Source organism: Micromys minutus (genome assembly GCF_963924665.1).
Source record: "Micromys minutus genome assembly, chromosome: 29".
NCBI lineage: Eukaryota > Metazoa > Chordata > Mammalia > Rodentia > Muridae > Micromys > Micromys minutus.
The window spans coordinates 36,463,807-36,486,594 of NC_137964.1; the positions used below are offsets into that span (position 1 = coordinate 36,463,807).

Sequence of the window (22,788 nt, forward strand, 5' to 3'; positions counted from 1 at the left end):
TACTGGATACTTGGAAGAACATTAGCTCTTGATACTCCCAGTGCCTTCTTTCCTTGGTCATGGCCTCAACAGGCCACCAAATATGTTTACATTCCTCTGTTTGGCTTGTAAGTTTATCTAGTTTTAGACAAACTGCCCTTTTCAGTTTGTTATCTGGCCACAGCGTAGAAACCAGGGCCAGAGATGCAGTTTTCTGTAGAATCCCTAAACTGACCTCTGATTCAACCTAGGGCCGAGGGGTAACTATGGTTGCAGTGACCTACCCTGTGCTGCTGTAGATTGGTTCTTCTGGGAGACAAGCCAATGTCTCTTGGGACCAGAAATCCAGGAAGCTAAGTTAACCAGCTCCCTCCTCCCCTTGTTTAATTTGATTTGATCTCCATTCAGAATGTCCCAGCACTGCCAGCTCAGTCCACATTCCGACCAGAGAGGAATCAAGTAGGTATCATGTTTCTCCCTACAGAGCCTGAGCTCACCAAGGTTCAGACAAATGCCTGATGGATAGATGTTAGATATTATCCTTGCCTTTCAGACTCCCTGTACAGGCTCATTTGTTTAGGGTCACTGTACAAATGAAAGTAAACTAGGAATTGCAAACTATAGGGGGCTGGAGAGGTGTCTAAACTGAAAAGAGCACTTGTAGCTCTCTCAGAGGATTGGAATTTGGTTCCCAGCACACACATAGTGGCTTACAAACATTTGTAATTTCAGTTCCAGGGGATCCAATGCTTTCTTCAGATGTCTGTGGGTACCGAACATACACTTGGTACATACATGTAGGCAAAATACTCATACACATAAATTTAATAGGGTCTCTCATCTCCCTGTAGGGCTTCTACTATTTGGGGGTACTTGAGTTTGGCACTTGGCTGCTGACCTGGTAAAACTATGGCATGAAAGAAGCAGTAGACAAGGGCTGCATTTAGCTCAGTGAGAGTCGGGAGTTCGGTGTGGGATACCAAGGTGTCTTTAGCCTAGCCTTGCTAACAGTTTGATACAGGGCTTGCCTGTAGCAGCCATTCTATGGTCTCTTGGAGATATGACATGCTGTAGTACTTGGCAATGTTCTGGAAGATTCTAATCTGTTTCATGAAGACCTGTAGGAACAAAGAAACACAATGACTCTGGGCTCTACCCAGACAGGAGGGAAAATGCCCCCACAGTGAGAGGCTCACCTCAGTGTGGATGGTGAGAACAAAGTCCCCTGCACAGCTGCAGTACACAGGCATATGGGTCTCTTTCATACCACGGCACTTGAGGCATACCTAAAACAAGCAAGTAGCACCACCAATCTTGGTTCAAACTGGATCCTATCTGCAGCTTTGCAGCCTTGCTGAGAAGGGATACCTACATGGAACCACTGGCAAATTTATTTCCCTGCTGCAGTCATATCAGGACTCAGTGCTTGATGAAATTCAAGGATTATTCAACTCTTGCCAGCTCCTTCTCCAAGATGCCCACCCTGCTGTGGATATCCTCAACCTGGACTACCAAGGTATGGGAAGGTCCTGTGTTCCCGTTGGCTCTGTCCTAATAGCTGCCTAGGGATAAACCCAAGGATGCTGCTCAGGTCCTCATAAACTGCTGCTGAAGCTTTTTCTGCTCTGCTCCTGCACTCTACCACTAACACCTTTAGTGTCTGTTGTCTCCCTCCACTGGACAGATGCATGTGCCCACAGAAGATATCATCAGACGATGACAGAATGAGTGGGCTAGGTCCATGGATGAGGACCGATTCCTAGGGCAGTCAGGATAATCTTGGCTTCCCTGAAATGTTGATACTGATTGAAAACTCCTGGGGAGCTCACCAGGTCCTGAAGTGTGAAGGCCATCAGTTTCCTTTGCAGGGCTTCCACCAAGGCTGACTCAATGGCAGAGGAGTCGTAGGGGGCCTGACAATTGGAGCAGAGCCACTGAGGCAGGATGGCTCCGTCCTGGAAGACAGGAGAAAGGCTGAGATGTCAGCGTGAGAGGTAGTCATTCCCCACCTGGGCAGCAGCACAGAGGGCTGGTGTAAAGGGAAGATGTCAGAGAGAAGTGCTGGGGCAAAGAGGCCATCACTGCTCTTGGCTGCATCCCATATAGCCTGAGCCTTCTGTTTGTGCTGATCAGACCTTTTCACAACAAATTTAGCATGCTGCAGTGGAGTGGCTTAGGGGTGGTCTATTTTTAATCTATAAATGAGTTACTGAGGCAATATGTTATATATTACAGGTTGGGCTACATGTCCTAACCACTTTGGACATTTAGAGGTTTTGATCATCAGCTGAGCTTACCTGAGAGAAAGAGGAATCTTTGCACAGGTCCAGATCTCTGCAGAAATTACAGCTGTGGCAAATTACCTCAGGGAGCACGTAGGAATGACAGGGGTCTCTGAACTGGGCCTCCTCAGAGAATTCACCAACATCTACCAGGCGAAGTAGGTCTCTGTTCAGCTTATTCACCTGGTTTGTGATGTTTGTATCCAGAGATAGTACCTATGGGAACCATAGACTATCATGAAGTAGCTCCTAGGCCCCTTTGCCACTCTGGCTGGACAAATACCTCTTCTTAGCTCATTTCCTAGCACTGTCTTATCCCTTCTTCCCATCTGGAAGCCCCAGAAGAGCTGATTCTCTACAGTGGCAACTCTGTTAGTGAGTGGAGTCTTCACTGATGAAGGAAACAATATTGATTCTCCACAACACCTTCCAGAAAAAGAAAGAGGATACCCTCATTTGTCCTAGGAGGTTAAATACTAATACTAAAACCAGACAAACACACAGGCTATTACCACCATAAGAATGAACAAAAAAACCCCATATAAGCACTAGCATCAATGTGCAAAAAATAGAATCCAAAAATAAAGCTCTAATGAGGCCAATTAAGTTTTTTTTTTTTTTTTTGAAAGACCAGAATCTTACTCAATAGCTTTTGAAGATATAGACTGTCCTTAAACTGGTCCTCCTACCTGCCTCAGCAGTCCCCAGGACTGCAGGTGTGAATTAATATGCCCAGTCCAATTGCACTTTGAAAGGGTGTACATGGGCTAGGGAGATGGCTCAGTGGTTAAGAGCACTGACAGCTCTTCCAGAGGTCCTGAGTTCAATTCCCAGCAACCACATGGTGGCTCACAATCATCTGTAATGAGATCCAATGCCCTCTTCTAGTGTGTCTGAAGACAGATACAGTGTACTTATAATAAATAAATCTTAAAAAAAAAAAGAAAGAAAAAAAAGAAAGGGTGTATATATTCAATGAAAACGAGCTCTGGAACTGGAAACCCTGGAAACTTGTGCATACACTGTAAAGATGAACTAAAAATGGACCACAGATCTATTTTGTAGTTCGTTACAGCTTGTTTTCTGGGAAAGATAGGTCAGTGACTGTCCAAAGTGCATCTGTGGAGAAGAGACACCCCAGCTTACCATGTTAAACTCTAAGGTGTAGTCACTTGATATTCAGCGTTCAGCTTCAGAGTGAAGCACTGGGATGCTCAGATGGCACCAAGAACAATGAATGCTTTGAGTAATGACCCCACACGGCACCGGTAATATCATCTCACCATGCTGGCCTGCCTTTCCCAGAAAACAAGCTGTCACCTCATTTGGTCTCAGAGGTCTGTTCTGACTGACCACTGGCGGCAGGTGATGCATGGACTCCTTCCACTTCCACCCAGCACTCTGCTCTCCTGCCTGGATCCAGGTCTGCAGAGTCCCTGAGTCTCTGATGGTTTACTGCCAGGCTTAGGATCTATCAGAGCCCGCCTCTTCTGTAATACCTAAGCTCAAATCCCTCAACAATGCTGCATTTGATAGGAACCCAGCAAATGCTGATGGACTTATACCTGGCCCTCACCTTGCACACATATTTGATGAACTCCAGAGCAGGATTATTGAGTAGCAAGTGTGAACCAGGGAGGACAGGGAACATCTCTGAGGGCTCAGTAGTGTTCCGAGAACCTGTGACTTTCTTCTGAATTTTCTGAGTAATGGTGAAGAAGCTCTGAGTGAGTTCATTTGCCACATAATCTTGAGAGAAAGTGATCATTCCTGGGAAAGAGAGAGTGCTAAGGGACAGACTCAGCTGGCACTGGACCTCTCCTACCCATTGCTGGTACCATCTGAAGCATATAGATCAGGTAAGCACATAGCAGTTTCCTGTGACCAGGGACTGCTCACCAGGAAGAGCTCCAGCTGCCCCTTCAGCCTCCTGGGAAAACTGGCTGGCCCCCTTCCTCTTCACAGGGGTACTGCCTGGGGCACTGTGTCTCAACTCATCCTTCATGCTTTGGTACACAGCCACGATGTATGCTGCAGAGAGAGGCAGACATAGGTCACAGAACATTGGAAAATACTCGAGAATTTGAAGGAGTCCTGTGGCTGCTTAGAAGGTCAGACAGATTTATCTGAAACATCACTGTTAGTGACAGCCCATCTGCTGACCTCTGATGAGTCCAAAGTCAAACAGAGAAATGGGTATAAGGGAACTTGCAGCAAGGTGGTGGTGGCCACACCTTTAATCCTAGTACTTGGGAGGCAGACAGGTTGAGTTTGAGGCCAGCCTGGTCTACATAGCAAATTCCAAGACAGGTCAACCAGGGATACACAGAGAAACATTGTCTCAAAAACAAAACAAAACAAAATACAACCAATATCTACCAGCCAACCAACCAAAACTACCAATCAAGAAAAGCCTACAAACAGGGGATGTGCTGCTGCCTAGGTTCATCCTTAGGACAGCGAACACATAGGACAACAAGCACTGACAAGGACAGTTATGAAAACAGATGTTAGTCATGAACCTATTAAAAACAGAACAGGGAAAAGAGCTTCAGGATTCCCTCAGGGGAGCTACTTTGGAAGCCTAGAGAGAAGACAGAAAGCCCTTTTATTAGCTGTCCTCTGGTCCTTATGCTGGGAAAAGGTAAAAACAGCAGCAGCTCCACTGAGCATGGCACTGTTCTTTCCACATCAAGGATCCAGGACCACTTTCCATAGCTCAGCTAGATGTTCAGCTTCAGCCTGGCTCACCTGAAACGATCATGAGGAAGTAGCTCTGGCAAGAAGCTGCCTGTGGCAAGAACTGTAGAATGTTCCAATTGTTCTCCAGTAAGTCCTCAACCTCAGATTCCCCCATGTCTTCTTCCTCCTCGTCCTTTTCCTTGTCCTCCTCATCCTCACTTTCCTCCCTTGCCTGGGAGTCTTGCTAAAATACAAAGAGAATCCCTATTTCCACCACAGCAGTAACATACAAACAAGACATGGGAGGCAGTACTCCTTCAGCTTGAGTTTCCTGGACTCTCACATTGTAAGACTAGTGCTCCATGGAGCATGTCTGGATCACTAGGGTGACTGGGAACTGTGATTCTCATTTACTCTTTCAGAGGGAATTTCAAAATTATCCAACTCTCCTTCTACTTAGGGCTAACCAACACGAACTTCCCAGTGACCAGCTTCTTCTGGTTCTTTAACAATCTCTTTGGCTGGGAGCAGTGCCTTTAACCTGTGGATGCTAAGGTAGGGAATCTCTCCCCTGAACTGACAGTCTGCTTTCTTTCCCTTGTGAGGTGCTGTCAGTCTTGGAGGGGGCAGTAAATGCCAGCATTTCCATTCAAATGCTGGATTCCATTCTGTGCAGTGGGCACTGCCAGCTCTCTGTGCTCAGCTGAAACGACTGTCCTGACATCCATGTGCCCGAGCTGTCCCAGATCCCAGGTGTCTTGCTCTTTTGACATGTATGGCTTTGCCAGTGTTTCCACAACTCTCTCCTCCCCCCTTTTCATGAGTTTTGCCAGGTCCTGCCTCATGGAAAGCTCTTTGCTCTCACTAGGGTTAACATTGTACACCTAACTTTTCCTGTAAGCCCAGGAAACAGGACTCACAGGGGTAAGCAGTACCTGCCACAGGGGAGAATGTCGTCCCATATATATATGTGTGTGTGTGTGTGTGTGTGTGTGTGTGTGTACCATACCTACCTCTCTCACCTGTCCACAGTGAATACTAGATGAAACTTTTCCTTTGATTCCACCATAGTTGGATGGATCCATCCAGAGCAGAAATTCCCAGCATCGAGAGAAAGAGATTGTCAGGGAATGAAAGATCTCTTTAGAATGGATGCTGCAAGAAGCCAGACAGAAACTATGAAAGCGACAGCAGCTTTCCTTGTTCCCCCTTCCCTTCTTTCCCTTTGTAGCTATATACCCATCCTTTAACTTACAAATGAAATTCAAGTGGATTCAGACTCCTAGCATACTGAAGGAGCTAACTGGAAACAACTGCCAGGTAATGAAGGTGACCAGAGGGCAGCCAGGGCCAGCCCAGGTCCACTGCCTCTGCCTTAGTCAAGTATGGGTCACTGGCAGCATTGCTTTCTGTTTCCAAGCACCACAAGTTTTCTTCATTGGTACCACTCCTAGTTAAGGTAGCCTTTATCACTTATCCCACCCTTGGTACCTACTAGGAGGGAAGGAAATTCTAAACAGATTCTTCTTCTTTTCTTCTTTTTAAAGATGCATTTATTTATTTACATCAATGTATATGAGTGTGTGCTGTTAAGAATGTTTATTGCTCTATCAGAACTTGAGTTTGGATGGGTGGCTGTAACTGTCTCCAAGACTGACACACTCTTTTGCTCTAGCACCCACATATACTTTCTCTTTCTCAAAAACAAAACAAAACAAAACAACCCCAAACCTAAAGAAAAACCCAAAGTCAAACTCTCAAGACTTCATCTTATTTACATTGGAGCCTTTGGGCTCAAACAGATTTGAGAATATGATTCATCCAGGTAGTAATCACTGCCTGAAGCCAAAGGTGCAACACAGGGTCCTGCAATTGAGAACCTGATGACCAACCATTTGGAATCAGACCACTCCCATGTGCCCAGCCTGTATCTGTGAAATGTTTATGCAGCAGCACTTTATAGAACCTTCTTGTAAGCAGAAGGTGGCATTCCTTTACTACCTCTGACCTGAACATGCTTTATATCTGAGTTGTCTACCACAGGTCTAGCACAGTGTAGCTCTTTTATGCTGCTGTGCTTAAGCCCTGGTGTAATCTCTTCATCAGCAACGGAGACACCCACAAGCATCTCTCCGAAGCTATAGCAGCTGCATCACCAGGATGTCCTTTCCACTAACCTATTCGTAATATATTCCACATAGGCAAGGGCATCCTCTATCCGGCGTTTCTTTGTGCAGAGGATGATGCGATTGAAGTTGGCATAGATGACTGACGACCCCAGGCGCTTGAACTCAGCAATGAGCCTGTGGAGTATGTTTATAATTAGGAGGAGGTGCCTTGGTGTAAAAGGAAGCCAAAATATATAAAAGGAAACCAGGAAGAAGACCATGGTGATACTGAAACAAGAAGTATCCTGGAGCTTGAGAGATGGTTTTGTAGTTAAGAACACTGGCTGCTCTTCCAGAGGTCCTCAGTTAAATTTGCAGCAACCACACGGTGGCTCAAAACCATCTGATGCCCTTTTCTGGCATGTCTGAAGACAGTTACAGTGCACTCATATACATAAAATAATTTTAAAAAAAGTATCACAACTATAGTTAGAATCAGTAAAAAGAGCAGAGATTCAAGACCCAAAAGCAATAAAGAAATTTCTTTTTCTTTTAGGATGTTGTTTGGGGGAAGAAGAGATGCCTAAAGGGTTAAGAGCTTTGGCTGGTTTCCCAGAAGACCCAGGTTTGATTCCTATCACCTATATGGATGTTCACAACCATGTATAATTCCAGTTTCAGGGGATCCACTACACTTTCCTGGATTCTTTGGATACCAAGCACACACATGGTGTGGATACACACAAAGACAAATACTCATAAACATTAAAAAACAAAACAATAACAGATGAAGTCTAGCTCCACTACCAGGCCTGACTCTGAACTTTAGGACTCAGGCAATTCTTATGTCTCAATCTCCTGAATAGCTATGGGTACAGGTACATCCATCACAGCAGAGCAAGATCCCTCCTCTGCATTCAGATGGGAGTACAGCATGGCAGAAAAATTGCAGAACAGAAGCATTAGAAAATAAAAAGGTTAAGAAAACATGGTAGGCCACTGCATAATATAATAATATTTATAATATATAAATGGCTCCTTTCCACACACAACTCATTTAGATTTTGGTTTTTGTTTTGAGATGGTTTGATTATTCTATTGTCCAGGCTGACTGAGAGATCCCTATATAACCCAGGCTTGTTCTGAACTTGACATCTTTTTCAGCTTCCTGAGCATGTTACTTGTCTAGGGAAGCATGATTAGGGTATATTTGACTTCATAGCCATAAGGAATGAGCTACTTCTCAGCGACCAAGTCTTCATATTCATCGTCATTAAACTTCAATAAGCCACATCTTTGATGTGTGGATCTTCTGGTGGTCATGGAACTTGAACTTGGCTCTGCAGAGCCTCAATCACATGTTGCTTACTCTATAGCTTGGTGAGGCTGGACATGATGACCTGGCCAATGAGAACCCTGGCCACCAAGTCCTGGGGCTTCCCAAAGGTACTATGAATACCTGTGTGAAGTCTAAACTGGGGACAGCACTGAGATGAGAAACTTGAATTGAATAACTGCCAGAGAAAACTGTCTCCAGGGTCCCTTAGGACAAGTCATATAGCTGTACACTAGGGAGGCTACTATTTACAACCACTGCACACCAGGCACGGGGAACTTCAGTTTTTTGTTTTGAGTTTTTTTTTTTTTTTTGGTTAAAGATTTATTTATTACATATGAGTACACTCTAGCTGTCTTCAGACACGCAAGAAGAGGGCATCAGATCTCATTACAGATGGTTGTGAGCCACCATGTGGCTGCTGGGAATTTGAACTCAGTACCTCTGTAAGAGCAGACAGTGTTCTTAACCACTGAGCCATCTCTCCAGCCCTTGTTTGGGTTTTTTGAGACAGGGCTTCTCTGTGCAGCTTTGGCTCTTCTCAAACTTGCTCTGTAGGCTAGGCTGGCCTTGACCTTAGAGATCCTCCTGCCTGTGCCACAATAGCAGTTAAGACTTTCCTGGGCTTTATACATCCCAAAGGCACTAATTCATGTCCCTCAGCCCATAGTGCAGGGTGAAACACTCACTGCAGGAAGAGCTTCTTCATCATATTGTGTAGTGTCCGGTGAAGGGCTGGGTCGTGGAGCAGAGAGCATGGAGCCTGGAGCCAGCGGTAGAAGTGCATTACCTGGTTGTCAGCATAGATGTTGTGGTACTGTGTGATTTCCTTTACCCAGCCAACAACCATGCTCTTCAAGATCCTAAAAGACAGATGGCAAAGGAGGATGAACCCTGCCATATGCTGCCACTGGCCCACTGGCCCTTCTCACAGTCCCTCACTGCCACTAAGTCTCATTTCTTGAGCCTGTAACTTGTGAGCCTCACCTCCTCACCACTTCCCTCCATGCAACTCCCTGACTTGCTCATCACACCAGGACAAAGAGACAAAGTTTTCAAAGCTTATGTGTAGCTGTGATGGTGTATACATTCTGGGAGCTAAACTCATGTCCTCTGCAGTAGCAGTACTCTATTATGTTTTGAAACATGGTCTCACTGCCAGCAGAGCAGGAATGAAGAGTCAGAGTTGATTGTGTACCTTCCATGTGAAGAACCAAGGGATTGGCCCAAGCTGCATTTTTTAGACACTAATAAGACCCAGGAGAGGTTCAATGTTTAGACAGAATGAACTGGACTTTGGTCATGAAGGAGCCAGAACATCCAGAGACATGACGCTGAAGTCACTTTTATGGCTTTCTGTATAAATGCCCACTTCCCTCAACTGCTGGTTGCTGCTATCTGGGTCATCCTCACCTGACGCTCAGGGTTGAAACACTTTCTGCTATAACTCTGCTCAGTTCCCTGCTCTCCTAACCTAGTTCTTATTTCATCAAATTCTTCCTTCATTTGGAGGCAACAGGGCTGAAATACATGTTCTACAACCATGCACATGGAATATCTACCTTGTACTTAGCCTCATAGCCTGTCTGACCCTGGCTTTGCTGTTTCTAGCATGAGTGAAGACTGTACCACTCTGCAGGGCTATGGGAATGCTGGCAATAAAGTGCCCTGTGTTTCTGGTGCAAAGGAACGACTCTGTAGTATACACTGTTCCATTACTAGGAGCCAGGAATGACCATAACTCTGACATAAAACTGGCTACTATGACTCATTAGGTTGGGTACCCTGGGAATTTCCCGCAGATGCATCTTCTATTACACTGAAAGCAATTATGTATCAAAAAGTTCTTTGTGAGAAAAGCCTCTGGCCTCAGAAAGGTCAGATGATAGAACCTATACTGCCTACTAGTAACTTGGAAGAGACATTGGGGTCCTTGATTACATTATGGAAGACTCAAGGGACAGACATCTCAGGAATGCTGGTTCTAAGTCTGGAGACGGCACAGTAGCTAAGAGCACATATTCCTCCTCCACAGGACTGGAGTTCCATTCCTAACACTCATGCCAGGTGTTTTACAACCTCCTGTAACTAGTTCCAGGGTGTCTGGCTCTTTTGGCCTCTTTGGACACCTATACTCATACACATGTATGTGCACATGTGTGCACAGACACATGCACACACACATATCCATGGGAACCATCCCCTTGTCTGAGAAGAAGAGAAAGGGTGGATGGAAGAAACTGGGGAGGAGAGGCGATGGATGGAAAGCTTCGATCAGGATGTAAATAAATGACTTAATAAAAATGTAACAACAAAATAATCTTTAAAAAAAAGTTGAATGTGTGGCACACACCTTTGAATCCCAGCACCTGGAAGGCAGAAGTATGTGCCTTCTATGAATTTGAGACCAGTCTAGTCTACATAGTGAGTTTTAGGCAATTCAGAGCTACAAGAGAGCCCCTGACAATATATATATTTTGCTGACTCTGGCTTTAGCATTCTAAAGTGGAGGTTACCTTCCCCATGTTGCCTTGGCTAGGATGGTAGCATATTATAGGAGGGTAGATACCTGAAGGTAGTAGAGCAGAGGGCTGTCTCATCATAGCTGGCTAGGGCACTGGCAGCTTGATTGCCTGTAACCATGTCCTCTAGGGAGGCCTGCTGGATCACATCGAAGCTGATGCCCATGCTGCCAGCCCCCTCCATGTCATTGACATGGTGGGACTGAAGAATGGTGTTGACTGCTAGATTTTGAATGTCCAGCTCCACGCACACTGCAGGGAAACACAGCTTGTCCACATACCCTGGCCAGTACTAGGATCATTTTCTAGGTCTAAGCCAGTCGTTGCCTAGCAAGGTCAGGCATGGCACATGACCCCTACCATCTAACACAATGGTACCCATTCCTTAAGACTTGCCTTTGGTCTCTGTCCGTATGGTTGAGGAGACCCTATCTTTCCCTTCTCTCACTCACCAGTAGAGTAACAGCCAGAATTATTGATCTCCACAGTGGCTCGGTCATCAAACTCCATGACAAGGCGGTTGTCATCAGCCTCCTTCCCACCCAGGTCAGGCCGAGAAGTAGGGGACAGCCAGAGTAGGTGGTTATGGCGCTGGAGGTGGCGTGCAAAAAAGAGGTCAGAGCCAAAGGTGGAGATGTCTTCTGGCAGGTTTCCAACGGGGATGTGGAAGTACCTATACAGGGTACAGGTTTAGTACCAAGAATACGAGTATCATTTAGGGACCATTCACAGGGCCACACAGTGGACACCTAGCTTATAGCCTCTCTGTTTACCTCTCTTGTGTGTGTGGTACTGGGAACTGCTCTTTCTAGCTAACTTCTACTACTAAGCTACATCCAGCTCCTCACCTGCTCATCTCAAAGGCCTGTGAAAGGTAAATGTCTAAATTGAGGTAGTGCCGGATCATTCGGCGAGCTCCATGGCGCTGCCAGTCCAGGACTGCATAGCTGATCTTATCAGTCACTCTGACAGGCACTAGTGGGAACTCCTCTAAGACTGGAATCTCACTGGTTAGCCTACACAGCTCCCAGTTAGACTGGACGGCGATAAGTGTGGGCCCCCGACGCTCTTCCTGCATTGAAAAGGTAGAAACGGTTCAGTGGACAAAGCCTCGGGATGGGAGACAGTTACCACTGGACCCCAACTTCTCTTACCTTGTAGGCAAGCAGGAAGCGCTGAATGGCTCTGCAGATGGTCTTCAGGTTGGTTTCAGCACGAACTTCAAAGGTGTGTTTTGGGGGAGGCAGGAGCTTGGGGCCCACCTTGTCCAGAAGCAGGCTGTATTCTGCTGAGTACAGGGCACTGAGCCCTGGCATTTGGTTACTTCGCACCTAAGCAGACACCAACTGTTAGGCCTTGCTGTGCAGTCATTGTGCCTTTCTATTTCTAACTGAATGGCAAGAGGAGTGTCTTTCTTCCCCATATTCTACCTGACCCACATATTGTCACATGCCCTGGGCCCAATGACTTACAGTATCCAACACAAACACAGATGCTCTTCTTTGTGAGGGGATAAAGACCCCAAAGAGTGCCTTGTGGCCCTGTGTGTGATGGTATAGGTAGATGTGGCGGATACTGCCTGTAAAAGAAAGTAAACCCATTGCCTGAGATGCAGGGGAAACAAGGCAGGTGACAGAGCTGTTGGTAAGGCCATACCTGGTTCCAAGTAGCTGAACTGGGCCAGAGAACGCATTTCAAGGTGCTCGAGGGCAAACGTTTCAGTTTCCCAGCCTGAAAGATGCCTTGCCAGCTGTTTGTTGACCACACACACACAGCCCAGCTGCACAAGGGCCCGGAATAACAATGGGACCTGTGAGAGTGGTTAGTATGTTGGCTCAAATGGGAGACTAGCACCACAGCTCTATCTGTGGCCACATACCCCAGCATAGCCTGTCTTCACCCAGAAGAGACCACCTTAGGTAGACATGCTGCTGAAAGCCATCACTATCTAATTCACCTACCCACCACTGCACCCTGCCCAGTTCCCTGTGGGATTCTCTCTGATCATCCAGCTTCATTTTCAACCAAGTGGTCAGTGGCCAGGGAGAAAAATCACCTGAGTCTCATACACGCCCTCAATGTCTGGTGCTGACAACTCAGTGTTGATCTCGTTGATGTGTTCTTGGTACATGTCCTCTGGTACTGAATACTCATAGAGATTGTAGACAATGTTGGAACGAGGAAGAGCCCGATTCACCTGGTGACAATGTGGTGATGAGCCTACCACAACCTACATAGTGGATCACTGACCAACTCCTAGGGTTTTCAGACCCAAGACGGTCAGCTCACCAGCTTCAAAGACTACAATTAAGAGAGAAAGGAATAATAAAATATCAACCTGGAATTGGATTATAAATGCTTTCCAACTGAGGCATCATCAAGTCTTATCTGAAGGATGGACTCCCAGTTAATGTTTCTCAGATCTCTTGGTTTTACTAATTGGAGGTTGTAGGTACCTAAAACCCACAGATAAACCATACTTTTGGCCAAAGAACTAGAAAAGAGATGGTGGGGCAACCAACTCTTATGTGTGTATTGGCTGCATGTATGGGGCATGAAGAGGAGACACACTGACTGTTCACTAATCTTCACAAAAACCACAGTCTCACTTCAAGCTGCAAATACACAGACGTGCTCAGAGAAACAAAAATTTAAAAATTGAGGTGACAATGAAACCTTTACACAAAGAAGGCAAGGCTAAACTTCAAGATCTAAATTAATAGGATTGGTAGCCTCAACAGTCTCTAAAAGATTAAACAATTAAAGGAAACATTTATGTGTTTGTTTACTTATTTATTGTGTGTGTGTGTTAAAACAAGGAACTGAAAGGATCAGTTCTCTGCTACCATGTGGGTTCAGCTCCCCTTTACTCACTGAGTCATTTCACCAGTGCAAGGATTTTTTTCCCATATAAATGCCCACAATATCAAATGTAGGATGTCCCACGGAATGTGTTTCTTGATGTAACAATCAGGGAAAATGAGTAATTCTCAAGAGAGAAGAGAGCACCATCAAATGCTAACCCTGTGCTGAGTCTCACATCACAACTAATGAAAGCTTTATGGCAGCTACAGCTGTACCTACCATAAGCCAGCTAGACTAGATGGTTACTAGACCTGTAATCCCAGCAGGGAGGCTGAGGAAAGAAGTTGAGAATAAGGTTGACCTATGTAATAAAATTGTTTCAATAACATGAGAAAATATGCACAAGAGGTGGCTCAGTTGATTAAGTGCTTTGCTGCATATGCAGGAGACCCTGAGTGTGGAGGTCTATCACCACGTAAGCAGCCTGGCACACACACAGTGGTGCATGTCGATCAGCAGTGCTAGAGAGGTGGACGGATGTACAAAATCCCTAGGGACTGCCAGTCACATGGTCCTGTAGAAACTGTGAGCTCTAGGTTCAGGTGCAAAGTGATTGAGATAGATGACTGATGCTGACTCTGAGCTACTTACAAGCACACACACAGGTGCACACATATGCATGCATACATACCAAGTGTTGGGATTCTGTAAACCCCACCCCTCAGGTTACCTGGCAGTAACTAGGTATGCTCCGCTCCAACGACCTGACACTATAAAAGGGACTGCTTGCCCCCTCCTCTCTCTCTTGCTCTTGCCTCTCTAGGCCTCTTGGCAGCTCTCCTCCAATCCCCGAGTGCTAATGGCCGGCCTCTTCTCTTCTATTTCCCCCCACCCCCACTACCCTCTTAACTCTCCCGTGACCTGAATAAACTCTATTCTGTACTATACCTTTGTGTGGCTGGTCCCTCAGGGAGACGGGATTCCCAACATGGACCCCTCAGAGGCATCTCCCTTGCCCCCAGGCCTCGCCGCACCTCCATGGGCCATATACTCCCACCCTCTTCATCCTTCCCTAACATTGGTGCCCCGGGGATGTCATCTTTTTACAACATTGGTGCCCCGTGACTTTTCCTTTCACCAAGAGCCAAAACCTACCACAGTATCTGAGCTCAGTAAAGGAATGAAGACAATAAAACACTGTCAGGAAATGTGAAGATAAAACCATAGAATTTATTAAGTTAAACAAACAACCCTAAAACCAGAGGAAAAGATTTACAACCAAGCAGCCACCATCTATTCTTTCCTACTAAATGCCTGAAGCAGAAGCGTGAGGCCTCAGAGTGAAAACAAGTAGTCAGGGACCAAGAGAGCTCACAGAGCACCAACCAGCAATAGTTTCTTGGCTCCCCCTCTCGGAAATTTTCCTCCATGAAAGTAGCCAGACTGAAATTTCAGAGCACAATGATTCCATAAAGGGCTTTCTAAAAAGGTTATGCTGTAAGGACAGAGGCCAGTGTCCAAGGATGGTGTAAAGAGAAACCACAACTGACAGAAATATTTTGTATCTTGAAAATCAAGGAGCCGTGGCTGCCATCACCCATGCAGTTTTATGATCAAAAGACTGTTTTACTGTATTTAAATAAACAAATAAAGCCTGGAAAAAAAATACCAAACTGATGACAGCTGTTTTTTTCAGTAGCTAACTTGAAAATGGAGAGGAAGAAAATGGAAAAGATGAAAGAGGGGATTTCTCAGTGCATTCTACAGATTTCAGATTTCTTGATGACAAGGACTTTCTATGTCTACATTGCAGATGTAGTTCTTATCTTAACACATCAGCACTAATGCAAACCATATCTGGACCAATACATAATACCATGAGCTCAGAAAGGTAATTATAACGCCTATGGAGTGACACAGTGACACGAGGCACTGGTGGATCAAGTGCATCTATAGTTACAGAGATATGAACCTCACACACGAGTAGTAAGAGGTGGGCAAGTATGCTCTGGGGAGGTGGTAATGTCTACCTGGATGGTAGGAAGAATGATTCAGGTAGCTATATTTTTCAAAACTGATGGAAGTCAACTGTAACCACATTTATGTTATTTATCTGTATTAGGGAAGGCAGGCTGTAACTGATTATAACTAAACAATAACATATCCCCATGTTCATAACAACATTATTTTTAATTGTTTGTTTTTGAAATAAGAGTGTTGCTATGTAAGCCAGACTGGCCTTGAACTTAAGATCCTCTTGCGTTGGCATCCTGAGTGCTAGGCAAGGATCATCCTACCCAGGTTTCTAAAACATATATTAAAAAGAAAGAAAGATAATAAAAGGAAAGGAAAAAAAAAAAAAAAAAAAAAAACTCAATCTACTTGCCACTAATTACTCTGGAAACAACATTAAGGGCAAAATAGTAAATCTTACTCCTTTTAAGGAAGAAACTAGCTTGCTTCTGAGCTGGGGGACATAGCTTAGGGATAGAATGTGTACCTAGCAATTCACTAGTCTTTGGGTTTGATTTCTAGCATTGAAAAAAACACAATTCATGCGCTTAGTATGGTAACACAGGCCTATAATCCTAGCATATGGGTGGCAGAGGCAGGAGGGTCAGGAATTGAAGGCCAGCCTCACTTTTATAGCAAACTCAAGGCCAGTCTACACGAGGAGATCCTGTCTCAAACAATAAACATCTCTATCCTGAAACAATTCAATTCTAAGTGATAGAGAAAGTTCTTACACAGAAAAGGAGAACCTCTATCCTAGAATCCCAGAGGATATACCGAATATCAATGCCAAGGTTAGTGATGTATAGAGATAATCAGAAAGGAAAAAGGTTCTGTAGTGCAGACACTCGCCTAGTCAGACAATCACCATCACACAGTTCTACCTGTATGAAAATCCATTAGTTCCATGTGTCCATTATCCTGATGACCCCTGCCTACTTTTTACGTTCATATTCCACTTAGCCAATGAGCTGGAATCAGGCCTCACACATCTCACCTACAGTTATGTGCCTCTCCGAAGTGTTCCTTGTATGTAGATAATGTCTACCTGTGAGTAGACAATATCATAAACTAGCTTTACCCCAAGTTACATACTAAGTTAAATGGGGTGCTCCAACTGAGATGTCACATAAAGAGACACTTCCTCAAAATCTTCTAAGTCAGGTTGGAGAGATGGCCCAGTGGTTAAGAGCACTAACTGCTCTTCTAGAGGTCCTGAGTTCAAATCCCAGCAACCACATGTTGGCTTATGACCATCTGTAATGGAATCTGATGCCCTCTTCTGGGTGTGTCTGAAGACAATTACTGAAGACAGTTACAGTGCAAAGAACCACCTACCTAGAGTATGACTCCCTGTCTGAGATGCTGTAACTAGGCCAGTCCTTCAGCAGGAATTGGGACAGTGGTTGGCTGCCTGGGGCTGCAGGGAAGGACAGGCTACCAGCTGACTAGTACAGACTTATTTTGGGGATGATGAAGTCTGAATGTGTGACTATATGTCATATTGCCACAAGTTCACTGAAAGTCATTGAATTATATTCTTCCAATGAACAGGGTATATGGTAGATGAATTTACACCCCAACGATGCTAGTAGCTACAACAGTACTTACACCAACTACTTGTAACCTCTATCCATTTCTTCCCTGCTCATCAGCTTGATGGAGAGCAGCAATACCAATGGCCTCCTTACCTTTCGATATGAAGGCCCGTCCTCTGCTTTAGCTACCTTCTGGTTTACATAGAATACTCGAGGGATATTCAGCTTGATGCAGTGCAAGTCATTGCCGATGATAGCCCATAGCCGGAACAGACCAGCCTGTCTGGTCTCACTGATCTAACACAGAATACACAGTACATAATCAAGAAGCATACTGAGTCACCTCTCACATAGTCTCCAGCCTTTGCCACATCTTCCTATGTGCAGGGCCTCTGTGATGGGTAGGAAACTAAAGGAATTTCTTAATTTCTTCCCTATACTGCATGAATGGCTGCATACTCCCCCCTCCAGGCCCATGAAGGACTGCTCTCAACATCTTGCCACTCTCATAGATGAAGAACCACACCTGTATTATCTGCCATGGAAGGTCCATGATACTGCGGGCAGTCCGTCGCAAAAAGCTCCCCAGTCCTGTCGCAGGTCCCTCTCGGATAGCCCCAAGCCTTGGCATATCTTCTGTTGACTCTAAGCGTAGCTTCTTCCTTCGGGCTAGGCGCTGCTGGGCCTGCAGCTGCCACTTTTTCTTGTGGAACCGGAGCCAGACCAACCACTCTTCCTGGGACAGATGGCAATGAACAACTGCTAACACATCCTGATATCAGTGCCTTCCTCCAACAGCCTCCTAAGCTTCAGCAGCTCTAAATGTTCTCTCACACTCAGGCACTTCTGCAACCAACTTGTTCCAGGGCAAGGATTTGCCTTAGGATCCCTGTACTATGTAGCATACCTCTAGGAGACAGAGTGCCACAGCAACTTTCTCAGAGGTCTTACCTGTGTGGTTCCAAGGGAGGGAGGCTGCCCTAAGATCTCTTGCCAGGGCACAGTTAGTGCAGTATCCTGAGACTCCTTTTGGCTCTCCCAGACTCGCTTCCTCTTAGTAGCAACTGGGACTGTAGAGTGGTATGGCTTTGTGAGTCCAAAGTCTTCCATGTCTGGAGTGCAGAGACTCAGACTATTTTCTGAAGCCTGGGCAATCACAATCTGGAAAGATAAAACCCAGCCTTATAATTCAGAATCTCAATCTAGTAAATTCTATTCTATTCATAGTATATCTCCTGAAAGGGCTGTTAATAGACTACTATAACTTAAAAAAGGATTTATGTTTAATCATGTGTATGCACATGAGAGCAGTTCTCTCAGAGGTCAGAAGGCACTGGACCACTTGAAGGTGGCGTTATAGACAGTTGTGAACCTCCTGATATAGGCACTAGGGACAAAATTCAGGTACTCTGCAAGAAGAGTATGTGCTGAACTGCTGAACCATTTTCCAGCCTGTTCTACCGTTTTTTAGAGACAGGATCTGACTGTGTAGCTCTCACTGGTCTGAAATTCTCTATGTAGACCAGACAGGTCAAAAACTTTCAGAGATGTACCTGTCTTTTCTAGAAGCACTGGAGTTAGATCATTTGTTTTAATTCTCCTAAGGAAGCTGCTCATCCTAAGTTTGCCACCTGTTTATCAGAGAATGTCAGTTCTTTCAAAAAGATGTTTCTATCTTTGAGCCTTTTTACAAGGGTGTAACCCTGAATATGAAGGGAGAAAGAAGGGGGCACTTAGGGAAAGAACAACACCCACCCAAATGTGAGTGATTCCCAAGACAGAATTGTCTTGGTTCCTGTTAAATTTTTTTTTTTTTGGATAGGATTTCACTGCACAGCCCAAATCATCTTTGAACTCCAGATCCTCTTGCCTCAGCCTCCCCAGTAGCTGTGATTACAGGTCTGGTACACTCGAACCAACTAAGAATATGTGTTGTTGTTATTATTTTTATTGTGAAAACACTTCTTACATTTTAAAGGACTGGAACATTTGCTGGACCTCACAGTCAAAGTTGATATACCTTGAGGTCAACTAAAATAAGACTGTTAGCCTACTGTGTGCTCAAAAATGTTTAACCTGCTTTTTAAGAGACCAATAGAACAACCTTACTTGCTTTGAAGTTCCTATATAATCTGCTTTTATAATTTAAGCTAGTGTATATCTGTAATCTTAAATTAGGTATAAGACAGGGGGCAGGCAGATCTCAGGACAGCCAGGACTACAGAGAAACCTGTCTGGAAAAAAACAAACAAACAAAAAACACAACACAACAATAACACCAAACAATCCAAAAAACCTAATTGCCACCCTAACCCTCTTCAACCCTCTAAAATCAAAACAATGATGTTTGTTATCTGGGTCAGATTTCTGTAAAGTACTCCATTCCTTCCCCCATGTGATGCTTTCTATGCTGCTCAATAAATACAGGAAGAAGCCCTTTGTTAGAGAGATACACAGACTGATACCATTCACACATGAACTCATACAGACACAGGAACAAACAAACTCATAAGATAAAATTTAGGCTGGCACTGATTCAGACTCATAGACAGACAGACATGATGGAGACACAGGGAGCATGAAGTACAGAATTTAAATATTAACTAGATCTTGGTTAAATTACTCCAAGAGGAAGTGCTTTTCTTTCTTCCTTAATTTAACGCCAGTGCATTATTGGTTCCTGGGAGTTAGTCACTAATGCATATAATCTGAACAAGTAGCCAAGGAGCAGCCAATGCTCTTACGTACTAAGCCATTTCTTTAGTCCCTAATTACTGAGCATAAGGTTTTATTTGTGCATTAAATATATCTATTTAAAAACATAGTTAGGGGTTAGGGAGGTGGCTCTTCTAACCTCTGTGGCACCAGGCATGCACACCATGCACACACATGTATTAAGACAAATACTTACACGTTTATTCTATACATTTTACTAATTTGTGATGTATTCATTTAACAATTGAGTTTCTTTTATTTAATATTTTTTTTTGAATTTTAGTAAAATTTTTGATTGAATTTAAGGCTACACTGTTAGAGTTAGGTATTACTAATGAATCAAATACTTTTAGAGACAAGATGGTTCAGTGGATTAGGTTACCTGCTTCGAAACCTGCCAATCTTAGTTTGATTTTCCTAGGACCCACATAGTGGAAGGAAAACTAATTCTTCTGAACTTCACATACACACAACACATATACATACAAGTAGTAAGTAATAATAATAAATAAAATAATTTAAAAGAGTCTTGCTAACGACAGGATGATTAAGATTTGTTGCCAGGCATTAATCCCAGCACCTGGGAGGTAGAGTCGAGTGAATCTCTGAGTTTGAGGCCAGTATGATCTATAGTGTGAGTTCCAGGACATACAGGGCTACACAGAAAACCCTGTCTCAAACACAAACACACACTCAATACCTCACTTTTACTTGTGTTTTGAGACAGAGATAAGTGTGCCATACTGTGCTCCAACTTGGCCTTGACCTCATATCCATCCTGTCTCAGTCTTCCAACAACCAGGATTATAGACACGAGACACTGTAACTGGTACACAACCATCTGTTAACTCTAGTTTCAGAAAACCTAACACCTTCTTCTTGCCTCCGTGGGCACTAGGCATGTAAGTACCTTACAGACATTTATGCAGGCTAAATACCCATAGACATAAAACATTTAAAAAGAATTTCCCCCTCCTCTAATTTTAGTTATGCTGGGTTTTTTTTAAAATTTTTTATTTTTAAAGATTACTTTTTATTTTTGTGTGTATATCTGTGTAAGTGTATGCCATATGTATGTAGGGGTCGGCAGAAGCCAGAAAAGGGTCTGGAGCTGGAGTTTCAGGCAGGTGTAAGCCACATGATATGGGTGCTAGAAACAGAACTTGTGTCCTGTGAAGATCAGGAAGGGTTCTGGAGAGATGAATACCTCCAGCTTTTCACCCACTTTTCATTATGTAGTCTTTGCTGTGTCTCTAGGAACAATCTTCATTTTGTTGAGAAACTGAGGTCTACAGGAGTGATCTAGGTGAGTTAACTACGTCCAAATAGCACACATGATCATTTATATGCAAATGAGTTCTTCATTCTCATCTGATGACTCACATATGCTTCTTGTCTCACAAAATGACACTGGAGGGCCCTAATGAATAAGGTACCACAGTGCACTTTTAGAGATAAAACATCTCTTTAGTATTGGAAATTGTGGGCCAAGCAGGGTGGTGCATACAGGGGCAGAAATCTTTGTGAGTTTCAGGCCAATCTAGTCTACATAGGGAGTTTTAGAATAGCCAAGGCTACATAGACAGACCATGATTTAGTTATGGATACCAGTTTGCAGACCTTGGTACCCTGGGTCCCGTGTGTTACCTGTCTCTTTCCTTCAAGCACAAAGAGCTCACTGATCTTCTTCTGCTTGTAGATATCATTCTTCTCTAGTAGTTTTTTGTGCAGCCAGTCTGGATGTTTGACACGTGGAACGGGGTTCTTCACCTAAGTAAGAATAATACACACCAGGAAGAAAGTCTTCTGTGGGTCTACTGGTCTTTGTAATCCAGGATGGCAACCATGGCTTTTGTCTCACCTGCTGCAGAGCTGCAGGGATAGTGATGATTTTCTGGATGGCACTCCCCAGCCGCTCTATGTAGTAGTCCCAGTCTAGAATCTGCATATAAGAAAAGTGAGGAGCACTGTCTACACTGTAACATGCTGAGATTACTAAATGCTTGTGCTTCACTTCATCTTCTAGAAATGGTGTGCTCATTTAAAGCTTAATGAGACTACAGGATGGTAGACTAAGAAATAGTAGATGGTTAAGGTAATACCCCAGCTTTATTCCATCCATCAAAGAGCAGCTTACGAGCTTCCTGAGGCCCTAGAGCAGTGGTTCTCAATCTTTCTAATGCTGTGACTCTTCATACAGCTCTTAATGTTGTGATAACCCTCAACCATGAAATTATCTTTATTTCTATTTCATAACTGTAATTTTGCTATTCTTAAGAATCATAATGTTAATATCTGTGTTTTCTGTCTTAGGTGATCCCTGTGAAAGGTCAGGTACATTATGATTACTTTTTTTCTAAACCTTTAATAGTATAAAAATAGCTAGCAGGTGGCAATAAGACTTAGTAGACACGGACACTACTCTCATGACCTGAGTTCGATTTCTGGCACCCACATGATGGAAGGGAACCAGTTCCTGTTAAGTTATCTAATCTCCACATGTGTGCCATCTCTGTCTCTGTCTCTCTCTGTCTCTCTCTCTCTCTCTCTCACACACACACACACACACACACTCACTCACAAACTCTCTATCTCAAAAATTGACACTCACTGTCCGAATATCAAAGTCCTGAAGTGATGAACTCTTTAGCCATTTCCGGAGAAAATGTTTCCTCATTGTCGGCTCTGCTTGGAAAATGGCAAGTGGAATGGCCCTAGGTTAGGAAAACAAACAGAATCAAATACAATGCAAATCTACTATAACTCATATCAAACGTACATGAGATAAAGACTGTTCACACTTACATC

At 44.2% G+C, this 22,788-nt stretch overlaps 1 protein-coding gene across 2 annotated transcripts in view; it reads right to left on the bottom strand.

Annotated features, from left to right (window-relative positions):
- Window positions 1-852: 852 nt before the first annotated feature.
- POLE (DNA polymerase epsilon, catalytic subunit) overlaps window positions 853-22,788 on the bottom strand; it is a 42,682-nt gene continuing 20,746 nt past the window's right edge. The window contains exons 27-49 of one of the 2 annotated variants that reach the window (XM_080940394.1): window positions 22,592-22,694; window positions 21,842-21,922; window positions 21,628-21,750; window positions 18,217-18,426; window positions 17,792-18,001; window positions 17,419-17,562; window positions 12,966-13,106; window positions 12,566-12,719; window positions 12,382-12,488; window positions 12,064-12,240; window positions 11,758-11,981; window positions 11,362-11,582; window positions 10,957-11,161; window positions 9,077-9,250; window positions 7,121-7,246; window positions 5,966-6,098; window positions 5,013-5,187; window positions 4,161-4,292; window positions 3,838-4,031; window positions 2,277-2,477; window positions 1,809-1,934; window positions 1,176-1,265; window positions 853-1,097 (exon numbers count right to left, since the gene is read on the bottom strand). In XM_080940394.1, the coding sequence (XP_080796520.1) occupies window positions 984-1,097; window positions 1,176-1,265; window positions 1,809-1,934; window positions 2,277-2,477; window positions 3,838-4,031; window positions 4,161-4,292; window positions 5,013-5,187; window positions 5,966-6,098; window positions 7,121-7,246; window positions 9,077-9,250; window positions 10,957-11,161; window positions 11,362-11,582; window positions 11,758-11,981; window positions 12,064-12,240; window positions 12,382-12,488; window positions 12,566-12,719; window positions 12,966-13,106; window positions 17,419-17,562; window positions 17,792-18,001; window positions 18,217-18,426; window positions 21,628-21,750; window positions 21,842-21,922; window positions 22,592-22,694 (3,565 nt within the window). In that variant the 3' untranslated portion in view covers window positions 853-983. Of the gene's footprint in view, window positions 1,098-1,175; window positions 1,266-1,808; window positions 1,935-2,276; window positions 2,478-3,837; window positions 4,032-4,160; window positions 4,293-5,012; window positions 5,188-5,956; window positions 6,099-7,120; window positions 7,247-9,076; window positions 9,251-10,956; window positions 11,162-11,361; window positions 11,583-11,757; window positions 11,982-12,063; window positions 12,241-12,381; window positions 12,489-12,565; window positions 12,720-12,965; window positions 13,107-17,418; window positions 17,563-17,791; window positions 18,002-18,216; window positions 18,427-21,627; window positions 21,751-21,841; window positions 21,923-22,591; window positions 22,695-22,788 lie in introns of both variants that reach the window. The other variant, XM_080940393.1, reaches the window with a different exon arrangement.